Below are 21,615 nucleotides of genomic sequence, written 5' to 3'. Positions count from 1 at the left end.
CTTCAATCACTTTGCTCACTTTAATCACTTCAACTGGTGCAATATAAATACCTTTTCAAATACATGGTATTCTGTCTGTATGTATAATATTGCTATGTTTTTATTACTGTTTATTTATATTACTTTTTTAATTGTAATTTTACTATGTGTATCTTCTATGCACTTTACCTGTCTGCTGCTCTAATCCCTCACTAATAAAGGAATACATTATCTTATCTAATCTTATCTAACTCTGTGTCTGGACTGCTAATGGATGGTTGTCCTGTGGATGATTTGTGCTACCTGGTTGTTTGCTGGATTTGCCATAATACATAAAACATATTGTATTGCTTGTGCATGACTAACTGCTGATACGTGAAAAACAGGGAAAAACTAAATTGATCACAAGGGCAACTCGCTATGGGATGTTTTCATCCCCTGCCTATCCCACATTCTTCGTTTGTCAAATAACCAGCATCAGTGTTCGATCAATTAGCTGCGGTCAATACTATCATGGCATTAGAGAAGAGAGGAAGGATCAAGGACAGCCAGGGAATAGGGCTTTCCAGTGAGAAAAATCCATCTCCATGTCAGTTAATGAGGCTCAATCTGCACACCAAGCAGTACATTACCATCTGGTACGAGCAACACGTCCTTAGCAGGCAACAGCAGCAGCACTGGTGAAGCACTGTAGTAAAAGGAGACTGATTGTTTTAGGGTAAGGTTTTTTTTGTGGGCATTTTAGACTTATTCGTACACATTTTCAGACGCATGCATTGTGCGAATGGCTTGACCGCTCGACCATGCGAAGAATACACTTAGAAGCTAGAACGAGGGCAAATGCACATGCGTGTTAATTCCCTGGCATTTGATTTTACAGCGGCCGGGCTGACAAATTAATTCGCGGCCGACACAGCGACGACAGTGCCTGAACGACGTTGGCAGTGGCACTGGCGTGTAAAGTGAGTCAGTTTTGCTGTCGGGGATTCCAGAGAGAAAGCCTTCAAATCATTTTTGAATTATAGGTATACAGACGTTTGACAGACTGTTGTATAAACTCTCTTCTACTTGGTTCCTGCATAGTCCTCTAGCTTCTGTAACTAATGAACAACTTGGATACATTGTTTATTGACTCTTCTGGGCTTCTTCTTTGCAGTCATATATCATTTTTGAAGAATCCATATGCCCGCTCCTTGGACATCTTCTGGAACTCTCAACTACTTTTCCTGGCCTTTATCAGCATATTTAGTTTTCTCAGTATTGAGCATGCTGAACAACCTATAGTCGCCAACAGGAAACTTTCCAAAGCTCTAAATAGAATTTCATGAGGAACAATGGACACATAACGCTGATGACTAATGACTAATGGCATGGCAGATGTTGGGGGCTTAAGGGCCATACGTTATAATTCATCACATCATGTATATAATAATAATTTGTTCTTGTTTGTTTCCCCAAATGTAATTGCTGAATTTATTTATTGTAGTGAATCTTCACTGGCCTCTCGATTCGATTCACCTGTCAGCGGTTCGAATGCGCAACAATTCTAGATGTATCACATCCTCAATTTTATATATTACTGCACGTGGCAACTTTTTTCGTCAATTCATTCAAAAAATCTAAACTCCCTTTTCGTTTTGAAAGTACCTTTAAAAATCTACAATATAAAAAAATGCATCTTTTCAACGCCAGTGTCTGTGTGGCCGACCTCAACACATGCATTACCAAAACAAAACAGAAATCCTTCTGCAGAGTTGTTATCTACAGAACATAAGTATTTTTTCACAGCAGCTCTCAAACAGAGCACTTCATGAATTTTACGCTGCATAAATTAGCCTAGCAGCTAGCAGACTTTTCCTTACTCGTAGCTCTTCTACTTGTAGTTAAGTCATGCATCTCCCACCAGAACAACACATGTGAATTCAAGCCTGCATGCAAGTTTTTTCTCAGCCCAACATTGCTGAAAGAGAGCGGCCTCCAGTATCTTGGTAGCGAGAGCAACGAGCTAGCAGCTACGCCCTTTGGGTGAAACACCGGCTGAGGGAAGAGAAGAGAAACCGCCGTGACAGTAAGTAACAGCAAAGCTCAGTAATGACTCACACTGAGCTGAAGCGAAACCAAAATCCAGATTATGTTCTGTCACGGCGTCGATGCGGAATCTTCTATGTCTGTGTCGCAACGTGTCTTAGAAACGAGAAATCTGCACACCTCCACTAGTCGTACAGAGGTGGTCAGGTGGGCTTGCCATCAATAACTGCATACAAAGGGAGCAACTTGTACAAAAACTACCAAGTACTCTGATTACCTAAGCAACACCATAAAAGTGTGCCTGAGGCCTGAGCAACTACAAGCGGTGTCAGAGCAGTTACTGTCGGAAAACAAATATACACTATTATAATAATAATAATATAACTGTGCTCCATCCCTGCTCCTACCATTACAACTCATAATGACTAAATGTGAAAAATACAAGAGGCATGAAAAACAAGGAAACAGTTAATAAGACGGGACAAATGAGGGAGGTGGAGAGAGAGAGAGAGAGAGAGAGAGAGAGAGAGAGAGAGAGAGAGAGAGAGAGAGAGAGAGAGGTGGCGGAAAAGGAAAAAAGACGGGGAAAGATGGCGGGATACAGAGAGATACACTCTGCAAAGAGCAGGAATAAGCAAAGAGACAGTCAGATAGCTTGCAGAGAAAAGGTGCTGAGGGGCGTGGTGGTGAAAGAACAAACAGTTGCTTCACTTTCCCTCCGACTGTCTCGAGTTTAAAATTGAATTAGCAATGAAGTATTTATAAGAGTGGAATGTGCATTTTCACAACTCGATGCCTCTGTACAGTAGACAGCAGAGGAGGAGAGTGCAGCGAGACAAACAGCAGCTGTTTGATTGGTTTTCTCTCTTTTTGTTTGGTTTCTACATACAAGTCATGGGCATAATGACAAATCCATAACCAGAAGCAGCCAACAACAGATCCCACCCACGGGGTGAGACAAGTAGCAGAGGGATTTAGAGTCGACTGCTACTCGGGTTTGCTGCCCGCCGTCTCCCTTTGCCGTCGTGTTCCCAGCCATCAGTGAGTGCTGATGCGAGCTCTCTTGGATCAGAGAGTGTGAAGTGATATCAGTGAATGAATGGCAGCTGGTTTTGACACAACGGATTTTTAAAACGCTGATGTTAGATTGTTACATTTTCAGAAGTGACACAACTTCAAAAAACCAATGCTGATCACAGTAGGTATTCCTCTATAACCCGAAAACTTGCTGAATTTGAATGAGATGTGTGTGTGTGTGTGTGTGTGTGTGTGTGTGTGTGTGTGTGTGTGTGTGTGTGTGTGTGTGTGTGTGTGTGTGCCCTGTCCACCAGCATAGATTGGTTACTGAGTGATGAGCCTCAAGAGAAAGGAGCCGTTACATCTGCCATCAAGCAGCAATCCCAGTGATGCATGACACCCTTCTCATGGTACAGATATACACTCGCACACATACGTTCAGACACACACAAAACCAATTAAACCACCTACACACGTGCATGACTCAATGGGTGAACTAAAGGTGGCACTACTTGTCAAAGAGCACTTACTTCCATTGCATTAATTAATTAGCATCTTTCTCTATCATGGCTTTTCAATCCCCGAACGTTATATTAATTGCTACATGGGGGACGCCATAAATCCGTGAATGTATAGCAGTCAGATCCAGAAATGACACAGGGAGACTTGTTTTGAGAATGCCTACACACATTTCTGACACATATTTCTGAAGCTAATAATCTAACATGTAGCCACCAAGAAAAGAATGTGTGCTAAGCGTAAAAAGTCGCTGGAGATGTGTGCTTAGAAAACAAATAGAGTTGAATCCACACCTCTGACAGTCTCAATCCTAACTGGACAATACAATCTTCAAAGGGGTATTATGTATTACAGGGCAATATATTACATTGCATTACTGTATGGGTGTGATCATCCACATTTGACAATTAGACTTAGTATTTATCAATTCCACCTCAGCATGGACTACAATTCATTTAATTTCAATTACATCGATAAAGGCATTAAAACATTGATTAAAAATTCTTAAAAATTGTGCTACTTCAGTGAATACATTTTCAATCCCTAGTATCCTGTGTATGAACTTGATTTTTGATCATGCACTATGCCTATTAGCCAGCACAAATAACGCAAAATGTGTTTAGGCCAGCAAAGGAAAGTGATGGAGTCAGGGTGTGCCTGAGAGTGGCTGCTTCAGTGCATTAGTGGGTTTCCTGCAGGCCACATGGTCCATGTAGACCTTGAGGAGCACTAATTCCATTACATAAAGCCCAGCCCCTGCTCTATGTGTGTGTGTGTGTGTGTGTGTGTGTGTGTGTGTGTGTGTGTGTGTGTGTGTGTGTGTGTGTGTGTGTGTGTGTGTGTGTGTGTGCATGCTCTTTGTAGGAATATCAGTGTGTGTGTGGTACTGTGCCAGTCCTTATCACTTTCACTCTTTCTCTAATGATTCTTAGGAATTAATGGCCCTCAGATCCTGATTTTGCTAATGACTTGTGATTAGTTAACTTCGTACAAGGTATATACTGTATGTAGGTCAATTGTAGGGCTGTAAATGTTAGTGTATTTGCGTTGAACTGTCACAGTAAGGGGGGGGGGGGGTCCTAGTCCGGTGCATGCAGAATACACGGTTTGTAGAAATATGCAAGCTTGAAGGAAACGCTGGAGCTGGAAAGCGTGTCCGCAGGTTCGTGGTCAGCTATTAAACGTACACAGAGCTGTTTAAGACAAGGACAGCGCTTTTCTGATTGTTGGTTCAATTGTTTGTTCAATTAGTTACATTTTAGTGCTTGATACAATTCAATACATACATGTTTGGGTGCTTTGAATGTTGAAATATAGCCACGGTGAAACTAATCGAAACACACTGTAATGCAGTTAGGATTTTAGTTTCAGTTAGGATTGTATTTTGTGTTTCCAATTTCATAATATAAAAAGACTCTTTTGAGTATACTCAGTACCCAGCAAGAGGATTTGGTCTTTGAAACTTCCACTATTGCCTCTTCACAATAAATGAAAAGAAATATACTCTTATGCATTTGGGTATTACTGATTTTGCACCAAACCGTGACACGTAAACCAGGGTATGAACCGAACTGTGCCACTATATAATTATGTACATAAGATGTGTTTTATTACATTTTGTATGTCCCTTTTTGATGTGAAATGGAGCAGCTTGGGATGTAAGAATACCACAACATTGTATTGTGCAATCCTAGTATAATGACAATATGATATCGGTCAACCCATGAGACAAATCTCGAGAAAAATCTGAAATACAACTGCAGTCTGACTCGTGTTTTCTTTTGAGTTCAGAAGCACTGTGAGTTGAAAAAGAAACTCAGCATCCACATAAATCTGTAACCATGCACAGCCGTTTGAGACTGCGGCTAAAATGACAAGCTTTTTTCTCACTTCAGCATTTCCTGTCGAAGTTCGCTGTCTCGTCGAAAACAGAGGCGCGCTTCATCATCCCACCACGGCGACATCAGTCACTTCTGATCGCCTGCTTGCTGACCCCAGGGTCACAGTAAACTTTGCCAAAAGATTTACAGCTGTTACCCCTTCTGCTGTGTGCCAGGGCTTCACATTGGTTAGCCTTGCTAACAATGGTGATGGATTCTCTGAGTAACATGGGCAGGCTGTTAGATGAGCTGTGACACTCAAAGGCTGCACATTGATCTAATGGGCCATCGGCACAGTGACTCTCCGACTACGTTGACAAACAAAAAAATATGATTGTAGCCTCGCAAAAAGGTGGCAGCTTATGTCCCAAGCTTTTAAAACACAACAAAGATACAGTGTTGGATAGGGTTGGTCTCTCTTAATGCCACAAGTAACTGTAAAACCCAAATTCTCTGAAGATTGTAAGCTTGTGGAATTGGGTCTGAATAACTTTATTTGGTACATAATTATTAATTTAAATAATTTCTAGTTAGGATTACAAATTAGATAAGATTAGATAAGGATGTTATGCCACATTTCTTTTGTCCATACACTAAGAACACAACATTGCAGGTACAGAGACAGAAAAAGCACCAACGTTTGGCATAAACCGATCCAAATGACTTTCCTTACATCTATCAAAGGTGTCTGACATGGCATGCTTATCTAAAATCGCTTTGATCTGCAGATCAAAATGTGTGTCAGAATCGAGTCCTAGATAAGCCCTCAGAGAGGTCTGATAGAAATCGGCCATCATGCTGCTATTCTGAAATCTTCCTGTGTTGTTTGAGCAGGTACGGATCCGGGGCAACATCAGATACACTATCAGAGCAGGTGCTCAGCAAGCACACAGTAGTGGTGTGTACATGGATGGGCAGCTCCTATACGCACAGCTATCCTCGGCTGGCAGGTAAACAAAGCCTGTGGCTGCTTCGGGCAGGGATGAGTGCTGCTTTGCTTTGCTTGACCTTGGCTCATCGCTTTCCTCAAAGGGGACGGAGACGCACCAGCCCAAACTACCTATTGCTGTCGTCCGCCCCAAAAAACACGTGTATTATGTCGTTCATCATGATGTTTTTGAAAGTGGATCCAATGTAAAAGCTTTCACTATAACCTGCACCACATGAAATTCAGTAAAACAGATTTAAAAAAGCAGCTATCTGCTGACGCAACATAGCCAAAGACTAACGGTTGGTGGCGACCAAAACAGAGCTAAAAGGGCAGAGAAAATCTGAATTACATTTGAACATAGGTCCACATGTTAGCCATAAAACCTATCCAGTATGTATTTGTCACCTTGCTTTAATGTTTTTCTGCATCCTAAAGGCCAACAATGTATGAAAGTGCACAAAAGTGCACAAAGTAATAGAGGCTGAGTTTAACATTTGAGCAAGCATTTTTTTTAGCTAACGTCAGTACACAGTCCAAATATCGTGTGGCGTGTTCATTAGAACAAAATGGCGCCGGGGTTGCAATAAAGACATTTATTGCAAAGCACATCAAATCAATTCTGACCACTGAGGTCACTTACTGCATCCCAAGTTCGGCGGACGTAGGGTATTTGTCTTTCACACATTAGTGCACACAACTCAAGTACCATAAAGTCCGGTAACAGTTAAATATTTATAATAATTATAACAATATGAGCCTATTAATGTATTTAAAAAACAAACATAATACAAGTCAGAATTATTTCTGACAATCATTTTACTTAATCAATGATATAGTCCTTCACATCACGTGACCAGGTAAGTCGTCTCAAAAAGGTATTGCCTCCTTGCAAAATCCACCTATACTGAGTATTGACCGCATTATTAAAAAAAATGATTGAGTGAATGAGTGCATACAAACAGGCCCATGCACATCTATAGACACAAATTCACAGGTGAACCGAATAAAATGCACAAAGAAGGACAAATCTGATGCATTAGTCCCTTGGATTCTAGGACACGTCCTTAAGAGCTCCACTCTCATGGGAGCAAATAAACATACTGCATTTCCTCCCCCTCACCACTCAAATACACAGTGAATCAAAGTATTTCTTTCATACCACTTCTTTCTTCGAATCTGGGGCAGCATTCAATACTGTATTTAAACACAGTAGACTTGCAACCAACTGCAATATATTTGGATACTTAGTTTACTGAGAAAAGGAGCTGAAACTGTCACAGACAGCCGCTGAGTAGAAAGTATTTTATCAGTGCGGCCCTGTGTACCCTACAACGCTGCCACTTAGAAAATATATAAAGCTTTGTGGTGCGACTGAGGAGGACAATGCTCTACGCTTCTGGCTTTTTGTAGTTTTAAATTGTTTGACCTGAAGTGAATCAAATAAAATCTAACTGTGCATGCAGTTCACAGTGGTCACAAGAGTCAGATTCAGTCAGACTGTTTGGTTCTCCTGCAAAAGCACAACTCATCGAAATGATCCGTCACTTTGCATCCAAAGCTCGAATAACAGAAGATTATTTTCCCCTTGTCATAAACATATTTGGATACCACTTTTAACTACCAAAGTTAGGCATCAATAAAAATCTTGTTGAATGTGTTGTTGTGTGAGGACAAAAGTGGGCCGAAAGACCAAGAACGAGAGAGAAGGGAGGGACAGAAGAGGGTTTGGGGTAATTAGGGCTGGGTATCCATAAGGTTATATAAAAGTGGAATGAGATACCCTGAAGCCCCGCTATTGCACTCACGCTCACACAAACTGCATGTGCACGCATGCGCACATGGAAACACGTATTGAGAACGCGAGCAGGCAAGTACACATGTGCACAAAAAGCGCACACTATGCATTAGCAGATCTTTGGATCCATTGTAATAAGTGCAGGCCTGGAGGAAAAGGGAAACTGTGCGGGCCAAAGGAGCCTCATGCTGAGGCCCTGCAATAAAAGGTTTCATGTCCCAGATTAGTCTGTCCCATTGGTCACAGAGAACAGGACGGGAACCCAAACAATCACGAGTGCAACTTGAAGGTGACCAAGCATTTTCATGTCCTTCTTCATTCACATTATTCCATTCTTATTATATATGATCACAATTCAAATTCAAATGCCTGTTGCTGCAATTCATGAGACCAAATCTTCAAGAGCATTTGTCATGTTTAAATGAAGTTTTATTCATAGATGTTCAAACATTTGAGGTACCAACTTCTTCAGTTGGCCATTTTATCTTGAGTTGGTCATGGCTTTCACCGTTTATAATGACGAATGTTGCCTGCGGTATAGATCCTATCAGCTGTCACTAATTAATGAGTAACTTGATAACAGGGAAAATTACATTTGTCTGTGGTCTGGTTGAAGTGCTCTTTGCAAGCCGGTCTCCATGTTCAGCCAAAGATCGTTTGTGCAGAGAGAAGCTTGATATACTTTCCCTGGCTGACTGCGTCACGCCAATTTCAGAAGTTGCATTCTGCAGTTGTTCTTGATCTCATAACCTATTAATCATTTGAGCTGATCCATTTAATATTTTCGAACCAGGACTAGGTAAGTGGATGAATAAGCTTGTGAGAAATAAGGTGTGCGTTAGCAGTCTACAGCTGTTATTTCAATGTGTCAGATACATATTTTAAACAACATTTACCAACATACAAACACCAGTGATCAATAATGTATAGTCAGTAAGTGACCCATAGCGGTCGGGCTACAGCTACAGTGAGGCAAAAATACCTACCGTCAAGGCAACCAAGCATTATGATCTCCACAGCTTTACAATTCCAGATATGACACGATGCATTACACGTAGCTTTGATTCTGTGACAAGCAACACATATTGCTATTTTTTTGTTCTGAGAAGAAAATATTGATGTATTTCCACCGTTATCTTGTTATTTACCACCAGGTCTGATCACAGTGCCTCCCTTCCCAGCACGGCACGACTCATATTTAACTACCTCTTTCGGATACGAGTGAGGGAAATAACAGGAAAGATAAGGAGGAACAGAAGTAGATGACAAAGGTTGTTGATCTACTTCAAACCCACGACTCTGCAGCTGCATGGCACGCACCTTAACCGGCAGCGCTAGCAGATTGCCCCAGCGCTTTCTTTTCAGATTCCCTAACCGCATTACTGTCCTGTCTATCCAGAGTTATGATGGGATCTCTTTTGGCACTTTAGTGGATGACCTTTGTGCAAAGGGAGGAGTAGGGAAGAGAGATACTATGCTGCCGAGTTTGATTTACATCGAATGGAGCCAATTAACATCCCCCAGAACATCAAGACCCGCCTGTGCCTCATCTGTCCCTCTCCGGCTCTTTGACTCGCTTCCTCACACTTTCTGGGAGCATAGCAACAATCAGCTTTGGGAAGAAAGATAGTCAGAGAGGGATACACACAGAGCAGAGGCACCCAGTGGCATGGTTGATGATCGAGGTGAGCGTGAGGCAGAAAGGCCACTCAGAGCGAAGCAGTGAAGCAGAGCGGGGTCTATTTTCCCAACAAACTTTGATTGCTGCATCAAATGTGCCTCAAGCTGTCAAATTCATAGATGGCAAGATGGACGCTGAACGCTGAACACAACATAATAACAATGATTCAAATGGTTCAGAGCTTTTGCTGATTTATACTTGAAAATCCAATGAGAACTGTAAAGTACTGGACATAGCAGGACATCATTTGTTTTGGCCACTTTCATGGCCTTAAACGGCACAAGGGAAACTGAATACTTTGAAGTCTTTATATTATTTTAGAGTCATTTTGCTCTGGTTTGCATATTTTACACTAAAAGGAAGCCAAAGAAAAATAAGCCCTTTGAGATGTAGAGTTTTTATGAATACATGACTATTAATGATATCTTAAACATACCAGCATGATGAATTTTGGACCATGAAATAAACCGAGGTAGAGGACATTAACAGTGAAAAGAAGATCAGTGAAGGGCTGGCTAAATGCAGTAATGAATCAGGCTTTCACGAATCAAATGATATCAACTGAAGGGTAAAATAGCATTACTATACTTGATTATGTTTGGCTTGAAGTGTCTGTTAGCTCAATAACCTAATCGTTCAGTGTCGGAAATGATTATGTAATCAGTTCACGTTTAGTTATTTACGCTGTATTTGTTTATTTTATCATGAGCAGAAAGAGTCTAAACCTAAAAAATTATTATCAAACATCAATACAAAAGAATATACTGTATATAATAGAACCAGGAATTACCAAAGCGACACTGTACAGCAACATCTCTCATGCTCGGTACACATCCATCACCAGACGGTGTCTTCACGCTGCCCACCCATAATGCACACCTGGAGTAATACATTTCCGAAACTCTACATAATCTTAACAAAGTTATTACTGCAAGGCAACCTCAAGTCAACCTTAATTAATCTTGTTGTCGAAAGCAAACTCTTAGTACACAACACACAGAGAAATGACAATATAAATTCATGCTATGTCCATCTAAGAAATGACGATACCAAATACCAGAACCCTCACAGTGTTACCGATACCAATAGAGTACTTCATATAATACCTTTTTTTCTACTTCATTTGATAGCAATTATGTGAATGCAAGCATTCAGTAGAATAAAGCCACCGACATATTTACTTTTATCAGACGTCACAGGCATGTAAAAGAGAGATGGAATGCAGGTATTCTTTGACTGGAGAAGTTTCCATACTACAAGGTATTGGGTTGTTCTGGTCGAATACCAATACTCAGCCATAAATGTAATCCTATGTATGATGGAGTTATGTAATCCTCATACAAATTGGTGTCCACACATTGTAATCTTAATTTTTGTTCCATTTAAAGCAGTTGTTTTAAATGCCTATTAAACAAAGTTGTTTAAAAGAAAATCCCACTATTACAAAAAATGCTATTCAAAGTATATGATTTCACCTTGGGTGTTTGATTTTTAAAGAACATAATAAAGATACCTGAATCGTGCATGAGTGACATTAAAGAGGGCCTATGTTCATGACAATATACAAGTGATTATGTGTTATTGTAAAGCCTTCTGCATGGCTTCGCAAACCAATAGCAAACCACACCACTGTGGTGACGACAAACAATCTGTTTTATATTCAACACAGATGAGAGATTACGCTCCATGAGCACCCAAGCAGAGTCCATTTTTTCCCTTCCTTCCTTTGTGTTGTTTGTGTTTCTGTCAGACCAATATTCGCATTCTCTTAATTTCACACACCCAAACATGCTTTTGAATCCATTCAACAAGTACCTGACACAATAGAATATGTATCATTTTAATGCCGCCAAGCATGAGAGCAAGGCGGCACAACCCCAATAAAACCTACACCTAAAGGCACAACCAGAGTGGGAGTGCAGAGGAGAAGTGAGACAGAAGTGTGGATGAGAGAGAGATCTCGTGCCTACAGGATGATTTTCTGCGTGTCTAGTTTGTTACAACACATTTAAATGTAAATCGTCCACGCAACAAGCTTCACGCGCAACACATATCATTAGCGTGGAATTCCTAATGAAACAATACATGAAACATGCCCCCCCAAAAAGATGGGTTGAAATTGTATCTATTATTAGAGTGTACCTCCATCTTCCCCCTCCATTTTACATCATCCCCAATGAAAAAGAAAACCCCCGTAATATGGGGGAAGACTCCAAATCTAAGACCCGCACAGCTTCGTGGAAAAGAACAGAGTATGCAGAGCATGTTAATGGTGATGGGCTTATATGCATACAAATGCATGTAAGTGCAGTGCACTGAACTTGCATTGCATTAATATAAATGAGCTGCAACCAAGGCAGAATCCCCCAAAATGTGTGTGAAAGAAAACTGACATTGACATTACCTGTTATCTAACCAAGAGCCTATACTGGTCCCCATCATCATCATCATCATCAGCCTCCCCCTGGAGCTACATATCTGACCAAGCAAACACAACCTGTACCAGAGCATAAGTGCTTGACTGGTTAGCCTACACACACACACACACACACACACACACACACACACACGCACACACACAAGCTGAGGCCACAACACCAACTGTGTAATTACACATGTGTAATTGCATCCTCACCAATCTTGCACAATAGATGCAGAGAGCGAGAGAGAGAGAGAGAGAGAGAGAGAGAGAGAGAGAGAGAGAGAGAGAGAGAGAGAGAGAGAGAGAGAGAGAGAGAGAGAGAGAGATAGAGATAGAAAGGCAGATAGAGGGGGAAAGATGGATGTAAGAAACACCGTCACCTCCCCTGTCTCTTGAGACAGCCGGCCATACCTTGCGCCTGCGATCCCTGGACCGATTCCTCTTTTTGATCTTCTCCTCCTCCTTCTCCCGCTGCTCCTGGGCGGCGGCCTCTGCGAGGTCCTTGGTCTTACGGAGCTGCTTGGCGGCTTGCGCCATGGTGCCGCTGCTACTGTTGCTGCTGCTGCTGCTGCTCTAGTCGGCTTCGCTCCAGCCCTCCTCTCGTTTACACAGCCACCAGTGGTTCCTCTTCCCGAGTCCCTCTGTCCCTCGAGCCCCGTCACTCACTACCGCTGCTCTGGTGGCCACCACGACATGTGTGCGTATAAGGCAGGCACTGGAGATGTCTGTGCCCAGATATTTGCTGTGCGTATGTGGGTGATGCTGATGCTACGGCAGCCACAAGACAGCCTCCGGGCAGCCACAAAGAACGATGCTACAGCTAGTGGTGCTGATGCCGCTGCCTGTGCCGCGGCTGCTACTCATCCAGTCAGCTTGCACTGCGCTGAATTGCCTCCCCTCCCCCTTCTTTCATACCTTTCTCCCTTCTCTCCTCTCTCTCTCTCTCCTCCCTCTGCCTTCACAGACCAGTCACGCAGTCTTGTGTTCAGCACGGCGGGGATCCTGCTGCAGAGCTCCCCCTTTTTATCTGTCAAATGTCCTCCTCTTGCTGCTGCTCTGCCTCCTTCTCCGGATGCATTCTCTGCTTAAGGCTTTTCTTGCACAATAGCTGGTGTTGCGTCTCGCACAAGTGAGGTGCAAAAGACGAGGCAGACAAAGCTGAGGAATGCGTTCAAATTATTATTTTTCGCGCATCGTCCCTCTCTCTGACCAAGGTTTCTCCATGGCACCGCCCACCTGAAAACAGATGGAGAGAAAGAACACCAGTGAGAGATGGAAGCTCGTAAAATAGCAATGGGTATGCTCTTGTATCTAATATACGTTGCCTAGGTGCTGGATGGCTCTCTGTACAGCTTGGTCACTTTTTAACAATCAAAGGCTGATGTTAAGGTGGTAAGGCAATGCAACATGGTGCTATACATTAGCCTACTTCCCTCTTAGTGTATTGTCAGGAGCAGACAGAGGGGAAAACATCAACAACATGAATGCTTCATAAAAGCTGCATGTCCTCTCCCTCCCCTTCCATTCCACCACTCTCCCTCTTTCCATCACTTTAGGAGGTCATGCATGGCCGTTTGATGTTGCATTTCAGTAGCAGATGAGTAAACAACAGTATGAACCGACAAAATTAATTTAAGGTGATAATTCAAAGGCAGAAAGATTGAGATTGGTCCATGTTTTGATGTCCATGCGACCAATTTCTGTAAAACCTATAACTTTCATTAACAACTCCAATTAATGTGCAACACTGGTTTTGCGTCACTGGTTTTGTCCACAGCTAATCTCACACTACACAGCAAACTGCATATTATTTTGGGTGGCCAGTTATGGCCGCATGCTCGAGGACCTCTCATGGTTGCGGGGACTCACACTTTCTCAGAACGCCTTTTCATTGCCTGTTTTGTGCTGCGGGAGCCTTCTTACTCCTCACTCAGCACTCTTAATCAGCACCGCGGCCGGTAGGGGCCGGTAGGGGCCGGTAGGGGCCGGTAGGGGCGGCTAGTGATAACACGACTGAGGGCCTCTACGACCCCCAGTTGCTACTCTGTGACCAGATACACAGTGGGGCGCAAAAGGTTTGTACACTTGTATTGTTCTTTTGGGACGATGTCCTATGGATAACTGCTAAACCTTACCGCTCCTCAGCTGCTGCTGAGCAACCAGACAGCTTGGCGAGTTTACCTTTGTGTTTTGGTAGGATTGTCTGAAGTATATTATAAGACGACTTCGAGCCCTAGTCTCACTAACTTTATATCTTTTTTTTCAGGTACATTATTGCTTTGAAGACTATACCATTGTGTCCTGATGTATTAACTTAAATTGGTATCATGATTCAATGTGAGCAAAACCGTGTTTGAAAATTGAATCACACTCATCAGGACATCAGTATGAAAGTGCATGACTCATCTCTTTGTTGTCATCTTCACAGTTACATTTTTATTCCAGTCATATGATGCATTTACTCTCTCTAGCCCACTTTTCCACATCAGAGAGAAGATGCACCGACAACCAACTCTCTCTCTCTCTCTCTCTCTCTCTCTCTCTCTCCGTCTCATTTATTCCCCCCCTCTCGCCCCTGCAACATAATATTTCTGCAGAATGATGTTGCAATGTACCGTGCAACAAAGCTTTCAACAAGACACCATGCATATATTTTATATTCATAGGTGCATGTCTGCCAACAGATTCACACCAGAGCTATTCCTACATTTCAAGCCAGAAGCCGTGATGTAAAAATCAATACTGTGGTGACAATATTCAAAATTTGATATTCTCTCAACAATGAAAGTATTTATGAGGACTTGCCAAATAGCACAACCCTAACTCTTAGTGTTTGTGTGCCTCTGTACAATTGTGTGTTTGTGATGGGTTTAACAAATAAAGGTTTATTCATTTAGTAACAGCTTTGTATTTTCTAGTGCCTGATATTATTGGATATATTATTAACATGGAGGTATGTGTCACAACATGATGCCAAAGCCTTGACTACACTCTCAATTTCCCCTTAGCTGAAAGGTCTGGTGGAAAAGCTGTCAACGTAGCCTCGACTGATTCTCTAAATTCCACATAGAAATTACCCTCAAAGAGATGCATGTGTCCATTCAAGGTTGTGTGCACATCATGAAGATTAAAAAGGCAAAGGGTTTCCATGCACAACATTAATTATCTCAAAACGGTTTATTCAGTAATGTGTCAGTTGATCTTTGGCAGGCATATTTTTCTATTTGGCCAGTCACTTAGACACTTGAATGAATCAACCATAATGAAAGGATCGGTCCAGTGAGTCATTAACTGACTGATTGCTAGAAGAAAGGGCATGTATCTCTGGTGTTTTCTTCAAGATGTATAATTGTTATGAAATCCAACATTACTAAAAAGTGTTTTCATCAGAAAAAAAAAAAGTTCACTGCTTGTTCTTGCCGACCAATGATGGTGAAATAATTATAATGTAACTTGTTGGAATGCTAAACCTGCAAAACAAAAACCAACAAAAAAAACAATAGTATCTGACACAGGAGTGATGTCCGCATTTATTTGGACCCACAAGCTAGCGGTAGGTTAATTGCTAACGTTAGCTAACGATAGCTGTCAACTAACATCCTTGAACTGAATTACTGTACGGGTGTGGCATATAGCCAGTCTGTGCCTCTCATGTTTCCACCGTCATACATGAGAGGGGCTACATGTTAGCGATACAATAATCCTGCTCTTAAACACCTGGTAGCTACCTGGTGACGCTAGCTAGCTTGTTAACTAAAAATGCCAAAGATAACACAAGCCAAGGTTTTTGAGCTAACGTTTGAATAACTAGCTAACCATGCTTTTACACTATGGATGGGCAATGAAAAACACATACAAATTGGGTTGAATTGCCGGCTAATTTTTAGCCTAAATGATCCGTGTTCACCAGAAATCGGTGCTGAACCTGTAGCAGTTTGAACTTAACTATGAGAAAGTTAATGATGCCTAGTGACCCTAATCAATATCACCATAAGATGCCTTTGAGACTTCCCATTTACCCCCAACAAGCTAATATTTTCCATTGAACTTCATATGCATTGTTATGCTGTTAGAAATGCATGTTGGTCAAGCGCCCACACTTTATAAATTAGCTCCATGATGACAATGTACTGGCAAACAGCCAAATATGTAAAGTAAATACATTGTAATTACATAGTGATTATAAATTGTACATTTTCAGAAAGATATTTAGTCCCTTTCTCAACAATATATTTGATTTGATAGGAAAAGTATTTGGATAATAACTAAATTATGCAAATAATGTCCACTCTGCAATGGAAAACTTACTGACAGGGTAGATAATGACATTGTTGGCTAATGTTAGCATTTAATGAGCACATGGTGGACCTTCAGTTAGCAAGGTGACTGTCTACCATTTAACAAATAGATTTCGAATTTCTGAAAGGTTTTATATTAATTGATATTTCACTATAACAGAGTGGACATGATAAGCTTGACAACATAACACTACACACATAATATGATGAAAACTATGAAATATAAGTGTAAATACTTAGTCTGCAACATGCCACTGTTTCAGCCTCCAGGGAAGAAAGACACATTGGTGGTAGTGATGTCACTGAAAACAGAGGTTTTCTTAAAGGGGAAGTCACGTACAACCAATGAAACAAAACAGTATAGGTTCATGGAAAAACATTTCAAGAGACTTATCATTGTATTGATATGTGTGTAAATGTTTGGCCATTTATAATAACACCTCAGAGTTTCATTATTCTGCTACATTTTCATGATGACTGATAAGGACACCAAAGGCACTTTATAGTGATATTGGTGGACATGCATGTAATTGGCAGGCAAACAAATAGTTTTAAGACATAAATCTGTGGTGGCATCACAGATGTGACATCACATGCAGTATCTATCTATCTATCTATCTATCTATCTATCTATCTATCTATCTATCTATCTATCTATCTATCTATCTATCTATCTATATCTATATCTATCTATGTATATATCAATAAATTATGACATGGAGCAGATGGTGCTGGGATCTATCATTGATGAAAACGTTGATACTGGTTCTGGGTTGGATATGATTCCACCAGCCAAACTGATTAATATGGAGAATGATGCAGGCTGTGTAGTGAAATAAGAAATGTTTTATTTTTTATTTTTGGGGTATTTGGAAAAATCTGTAGGCCTTCACAGTTTACAAGGCTTATTGTCTATCTTGGTCTTTAATAGGACTTCAGCTTGAGTAGACTCATATTAGAATGCATATTATCAATATGACCACATCCGTACTTTACTCCATAATAATCACCAAACAGTAATGAAATACAGAGCAATACACTGACTGCTGGGAACTGGAAGATTTGTCTAAAGGATGTTTGCCGTGTCAACCACTCTAATATCTTTGGGCAGGGTTTTACATATTTTATAAGCACAATAGATACAGGCACTTCCAATTTCCTCCTGAGTGCTTCTGGGAATATTCCGCTTGTCTAAGTATGTTTCATGGCCATGACTAAACAATGTGAACACTTAACAAACTAAATGAAACTTGGCAGCAATGCAGTGTCTGCAAGAGTGAATTATGTATTTATTTTCAGTCCCCACAGTAAAGTCTTGGTTCATTACCGATATATGGTATGGCTTGAAAGTGTAATATTTATTGCCAGCATGTCACACTCTACATTCCTGAGAAGATTAAAGTGTTTCCGGTTGGTGATTCATGATTCTAAAGTACTGAGATTTACAAGTACACCACTGCTATTTAAAGCCTTAAACTGCACTGCAACGTATTGGACCGTCTCATGTCTGCAGTGGTATAGTACCACCAGGTGGTCGCTGGTTGTTAGTACTACTGATGGACTTCTTTTTTCTGTGTCTCCCTTCAGTTTTTTGAAAACTTTGAGTCTGTCAAAGAGACCGCTGTGCAGGTTCTTAGAGGCGGTTTTCAGTCCCGCTATTAAGTCATGGAAATTTGGCCTTCACAAGATAAAAATATATAAATTAAACTATGTTTGATGTCATATTAAACTAATTCATGTGCTTTTTATGTGATGATGAACAAAACAGACCTATGTGCAGGCATATATATGATAGTGCTCATTTTGGATTTGTTGTTTTGGGACGAATTATTACGATGATGATGATTTGTATTACACATTTAGTTTGCAAAAACGTGTTTAGTGTGATATAAATGTCATAAAATGTGACACGAGCATCTGAATAAAGTGCTGATTTCACTATGTACTCTGTACTGGACTGTGTTTTTTTGATTAAATATATTCTGTTCATCATCATAAATTGTTTTTATATTTATCATTCATGTGGTTAGATCTTTGCTCTTTGTATATGCACACATATTAATATACAAGTGAGGCATAATTATGTTCTCTAAATGTCCCTGAAATGCCCTCGCGGTTTGCAGTGACCTTTCCAGTTGTGTGACATGCCATCTGGCCTAACTCCAGAGCAGACTCAGTATGCACTGGTCGTTGCCCTTGGTGGTGACTTGCACTTCTCTCGGCCAACAAATAAATACATTCTGGGAGTCAGCCAGCATACTGCTGTGTCCAGCCTAAAGCCTGTAGCCATCTCTGAAATAAGAAGAGAGGTTGTGAGTGCTGGAACAAAGGACAGGTCTTCCTCTTCACCTTGATGTGATGTTTCCCCTACGCCGCTGTCCTTGAATATGCTCCATGTTCCAGCTCATTTATTTACTCATTCATTAGGTGTTCTTCTGTGTGGAGTGCAAGTGTAGAGTGGTGGATATATTTCATTGAGCTTTTGGGGCCTAGATAAGAACAAATAAAAAGTATACACTAAATATAACCTATAGTCTCTAGCATATAGTCAATATAATAACCTTAATGATTATACGTATATTTCAGCTGTACAATTTTTTCAGTGCCGATATCCCATAGGAAGGAGTTTCTCTGCTTTCTATTTCTTCACTACTTTACCATCAAAGCAAGTAATGCCTTTACTATCTTCATCACTGCTGGAGTACCAGAACAGGCACACAACTCAACGCACTTACACACTTGAAACTGTAGGTGTCAGCAAAGTTTCAACAATTTAGCATACTGGCCATTGTGGAGAAAGCATTAGGTTGATATAAGAGCACACAGTCTGAAATATCTCCTACAAAACTGCTGTCAAGTAAGGAAGAATACCTCTACTTTTGTTTGCCACATTTTCTTCTTATTTCTTTTCCTTGTTTTATGTGCTGCAGGGGGTGTTTTTTATTGCGTCACTCACTTAAAACTTCAATGTAGCTATGCAGAAATACTGTGACGTTTGTGTAGCATAACATCTAATTAAGCAACCTCAGCATAACAATAAGCCTTTGTATAAACCTTATAAAGAGCTTTACTGCCGGCTCTGCAAGGAGGAAATAATATATTGTTACGTAAGGACACCACTGCAGATAAACAGTGAAACAAAAAAGGCAATGAGTTTACTCAGCACTTCAGCTGCTGCACCAGTGGAAGGTGGAGGGTTTTTCATATCACTACTAGGAAAAGGGAAAGAATGGACATGTATAAAAACAAAAGAATAAAAAAAAGGTTTTAAAGGATTTTTGGGACGTGATGCTAAAATGGAGTTGTGATGTAAACCCATTATGTTAATGCTATCAGCAGTCTTCTTGACACGTCTGTTGCATGTCACGTACTTATACAGCAGCAGTGAGCAAGTTATTTTTTTCTTACATGAATGGGAAGTACTTTTAAAGATGAGTTCGGTGTCCTTTTCCTCTGTATGATGAGCTGAATATCGATGTAAAGCTTCATGTTCAACATGTGAGTGACTTTTTCATAAGCACATATCCAAAATATTCAGAGATTCCTTTAAAGACAAAAGCACTTGCTAAACTTAAAAAAAACAATGTTTCAACGTATTCCTCAGACTCCTCCTTGTTTGTATGGATTATAACAATTAGATCGGAGCCATTGATTTACGCGTCCACAGAGCAAAAGGCTCAAAATCTCTGTATCCTTTTTGAATCTCATTCTGTGCATGGCCGCTCATCCATTAGCAACCATTGATCCTTGGAGCTAGGCATGCCAGACCCACTCTGTGAGAATCAAAGTGCTTGGGAGTGAAAAGCTCTTGGCTGATGCCCAGAAATTATCTCAGAGTCACTCCTGTGGAAGCCAAGACGCCACAATACTGCAGACCAGCTTCCTGTCAAGGAAAAGAGTAATGCAAACTTTCTCGGTTTCCATCTGAAATGCTGATGAGGAAGACTAGTGTGCGCGGCAAATCTGCATTGCATATAATACAGGTTCCTTTTTCATTGTCAAAGCCCTTTCCGGAAGCAGATGATGATGGTGCAGCTTATTTACCCTGTTACCCTAGTTCATGGATTTATCTTATCATCTCCCATTAACATCCCCGTTTCTGTTACTTTGTGGTGGAAAAAAAATATGAAGCACATTAAAAGGTGTTGATTAACTCTTAAAAATCCCTGTTGAATCCAGCGCCCGGTTACCTTGTCTCTTTCTACTCTCGAGCTGTACCCTCCCTCATCCTGCCGGGAAATTCTGCGACCTCTGAGGATTAGATTACCTGACAGGGCCGGAGAGAGCAGCTCAAGAGCACTTGAGGACAAGACCTGCGCCGCTCCAGATCAATGCTCATCGACTGCGCCGCTTTTTCTACAAGAGTTACATTACAGGAAATGTGTTTGCTTTGCAGTGGTTCTGCAAACTGCAACGGCAAACACCTTGTTCCATAGATTAGGAGATGCAGCCGAGATGTAGAGGTCTGATCCTCCTCAAATGGCTGCCTAGGACTATGACAAAGCAAGTGCCTTTCTTTATTGCAGCCGCAATCTTCGGTGCATGTCATTCTGCAGCGTGATGCGACGGGACATAATGCGACGGGACGGGGCAGGGCGTGATGGAATGTGACGGGAAATAATACATGATGGATATGATAGGACACGACACGTGGTATGTCATGATCCAACAGGAGGTGACATGACACGACCCCATCACCATACCCACTAAACTGCAGAAGCAACGTGGCCCCAACTCTAGCAGAGCCAAGCATATGCGGTGCGATTTAATTGATAGCAAATCAAAAACCCCCACATAGGACAGTTACATTTTATGTAACATGACTACTGACTTTGGATTCTTACTACCACTATATGTATTCATCAACCATGTGCTTTTTTTTTTGTGCGTACATGTGAATCCTTTAGGATGCAACTAAGCAAGAGAACGCTAAAAAAATCGAAGTAAAGCCCGGTGTTGCCGACTCTTTTTCAAGGAAAGCAGCTAGCAGCACTATAGGCAGGTATAGGCTGGTAGCACCATTAGTGATGTGCAAGTCATGAGTCATTAGAGTTTTTATTGACTC

At 41.1% G+C, this 21,615-nt stretch overlaps 1 protein-coding gene across 1 annotated transcript in view; it reads right to left on the bottom strand.

Moving 5' to 3' along the window:
* Positions 1 to 12,789, bottom strand: part of LOC306751896 (uncharacterized protein) — a gene marked incomplete at both ends in the record, with an annotated part of 63,646 nt that extends 50,857 nt beyond the window's left edge. Inside the window, one exon of the mRNA XM_079235551.1 lies at positions 12,664 to 12,789. Within this exon, the coding sequence (XP_079091677.1) occupies positions 12,664 to 12,789 (126 nt within the window). The remainder of the gene's footprint in view (positions 1 to 12,663) is intronic.
* Between the last annotated feature and the right edge of the window lie 8,826 nt (positions 12,790 to 21,615).

This window comes from Taurulus bubalis (assembly GCF_910589615.1).
Source record: "Taurulus bubalis genome assembly, chromosome: 19".
Classification (NCBI taxonomy): Eukaryota; Metazoa; Chordata; class Actinopteri; order Perciformes; family Cottidae; genus Taurulus; species Taurulus bubalis.
This window is presented reverse-complemented; position numbering and strand designations above follow the sequence as displayed.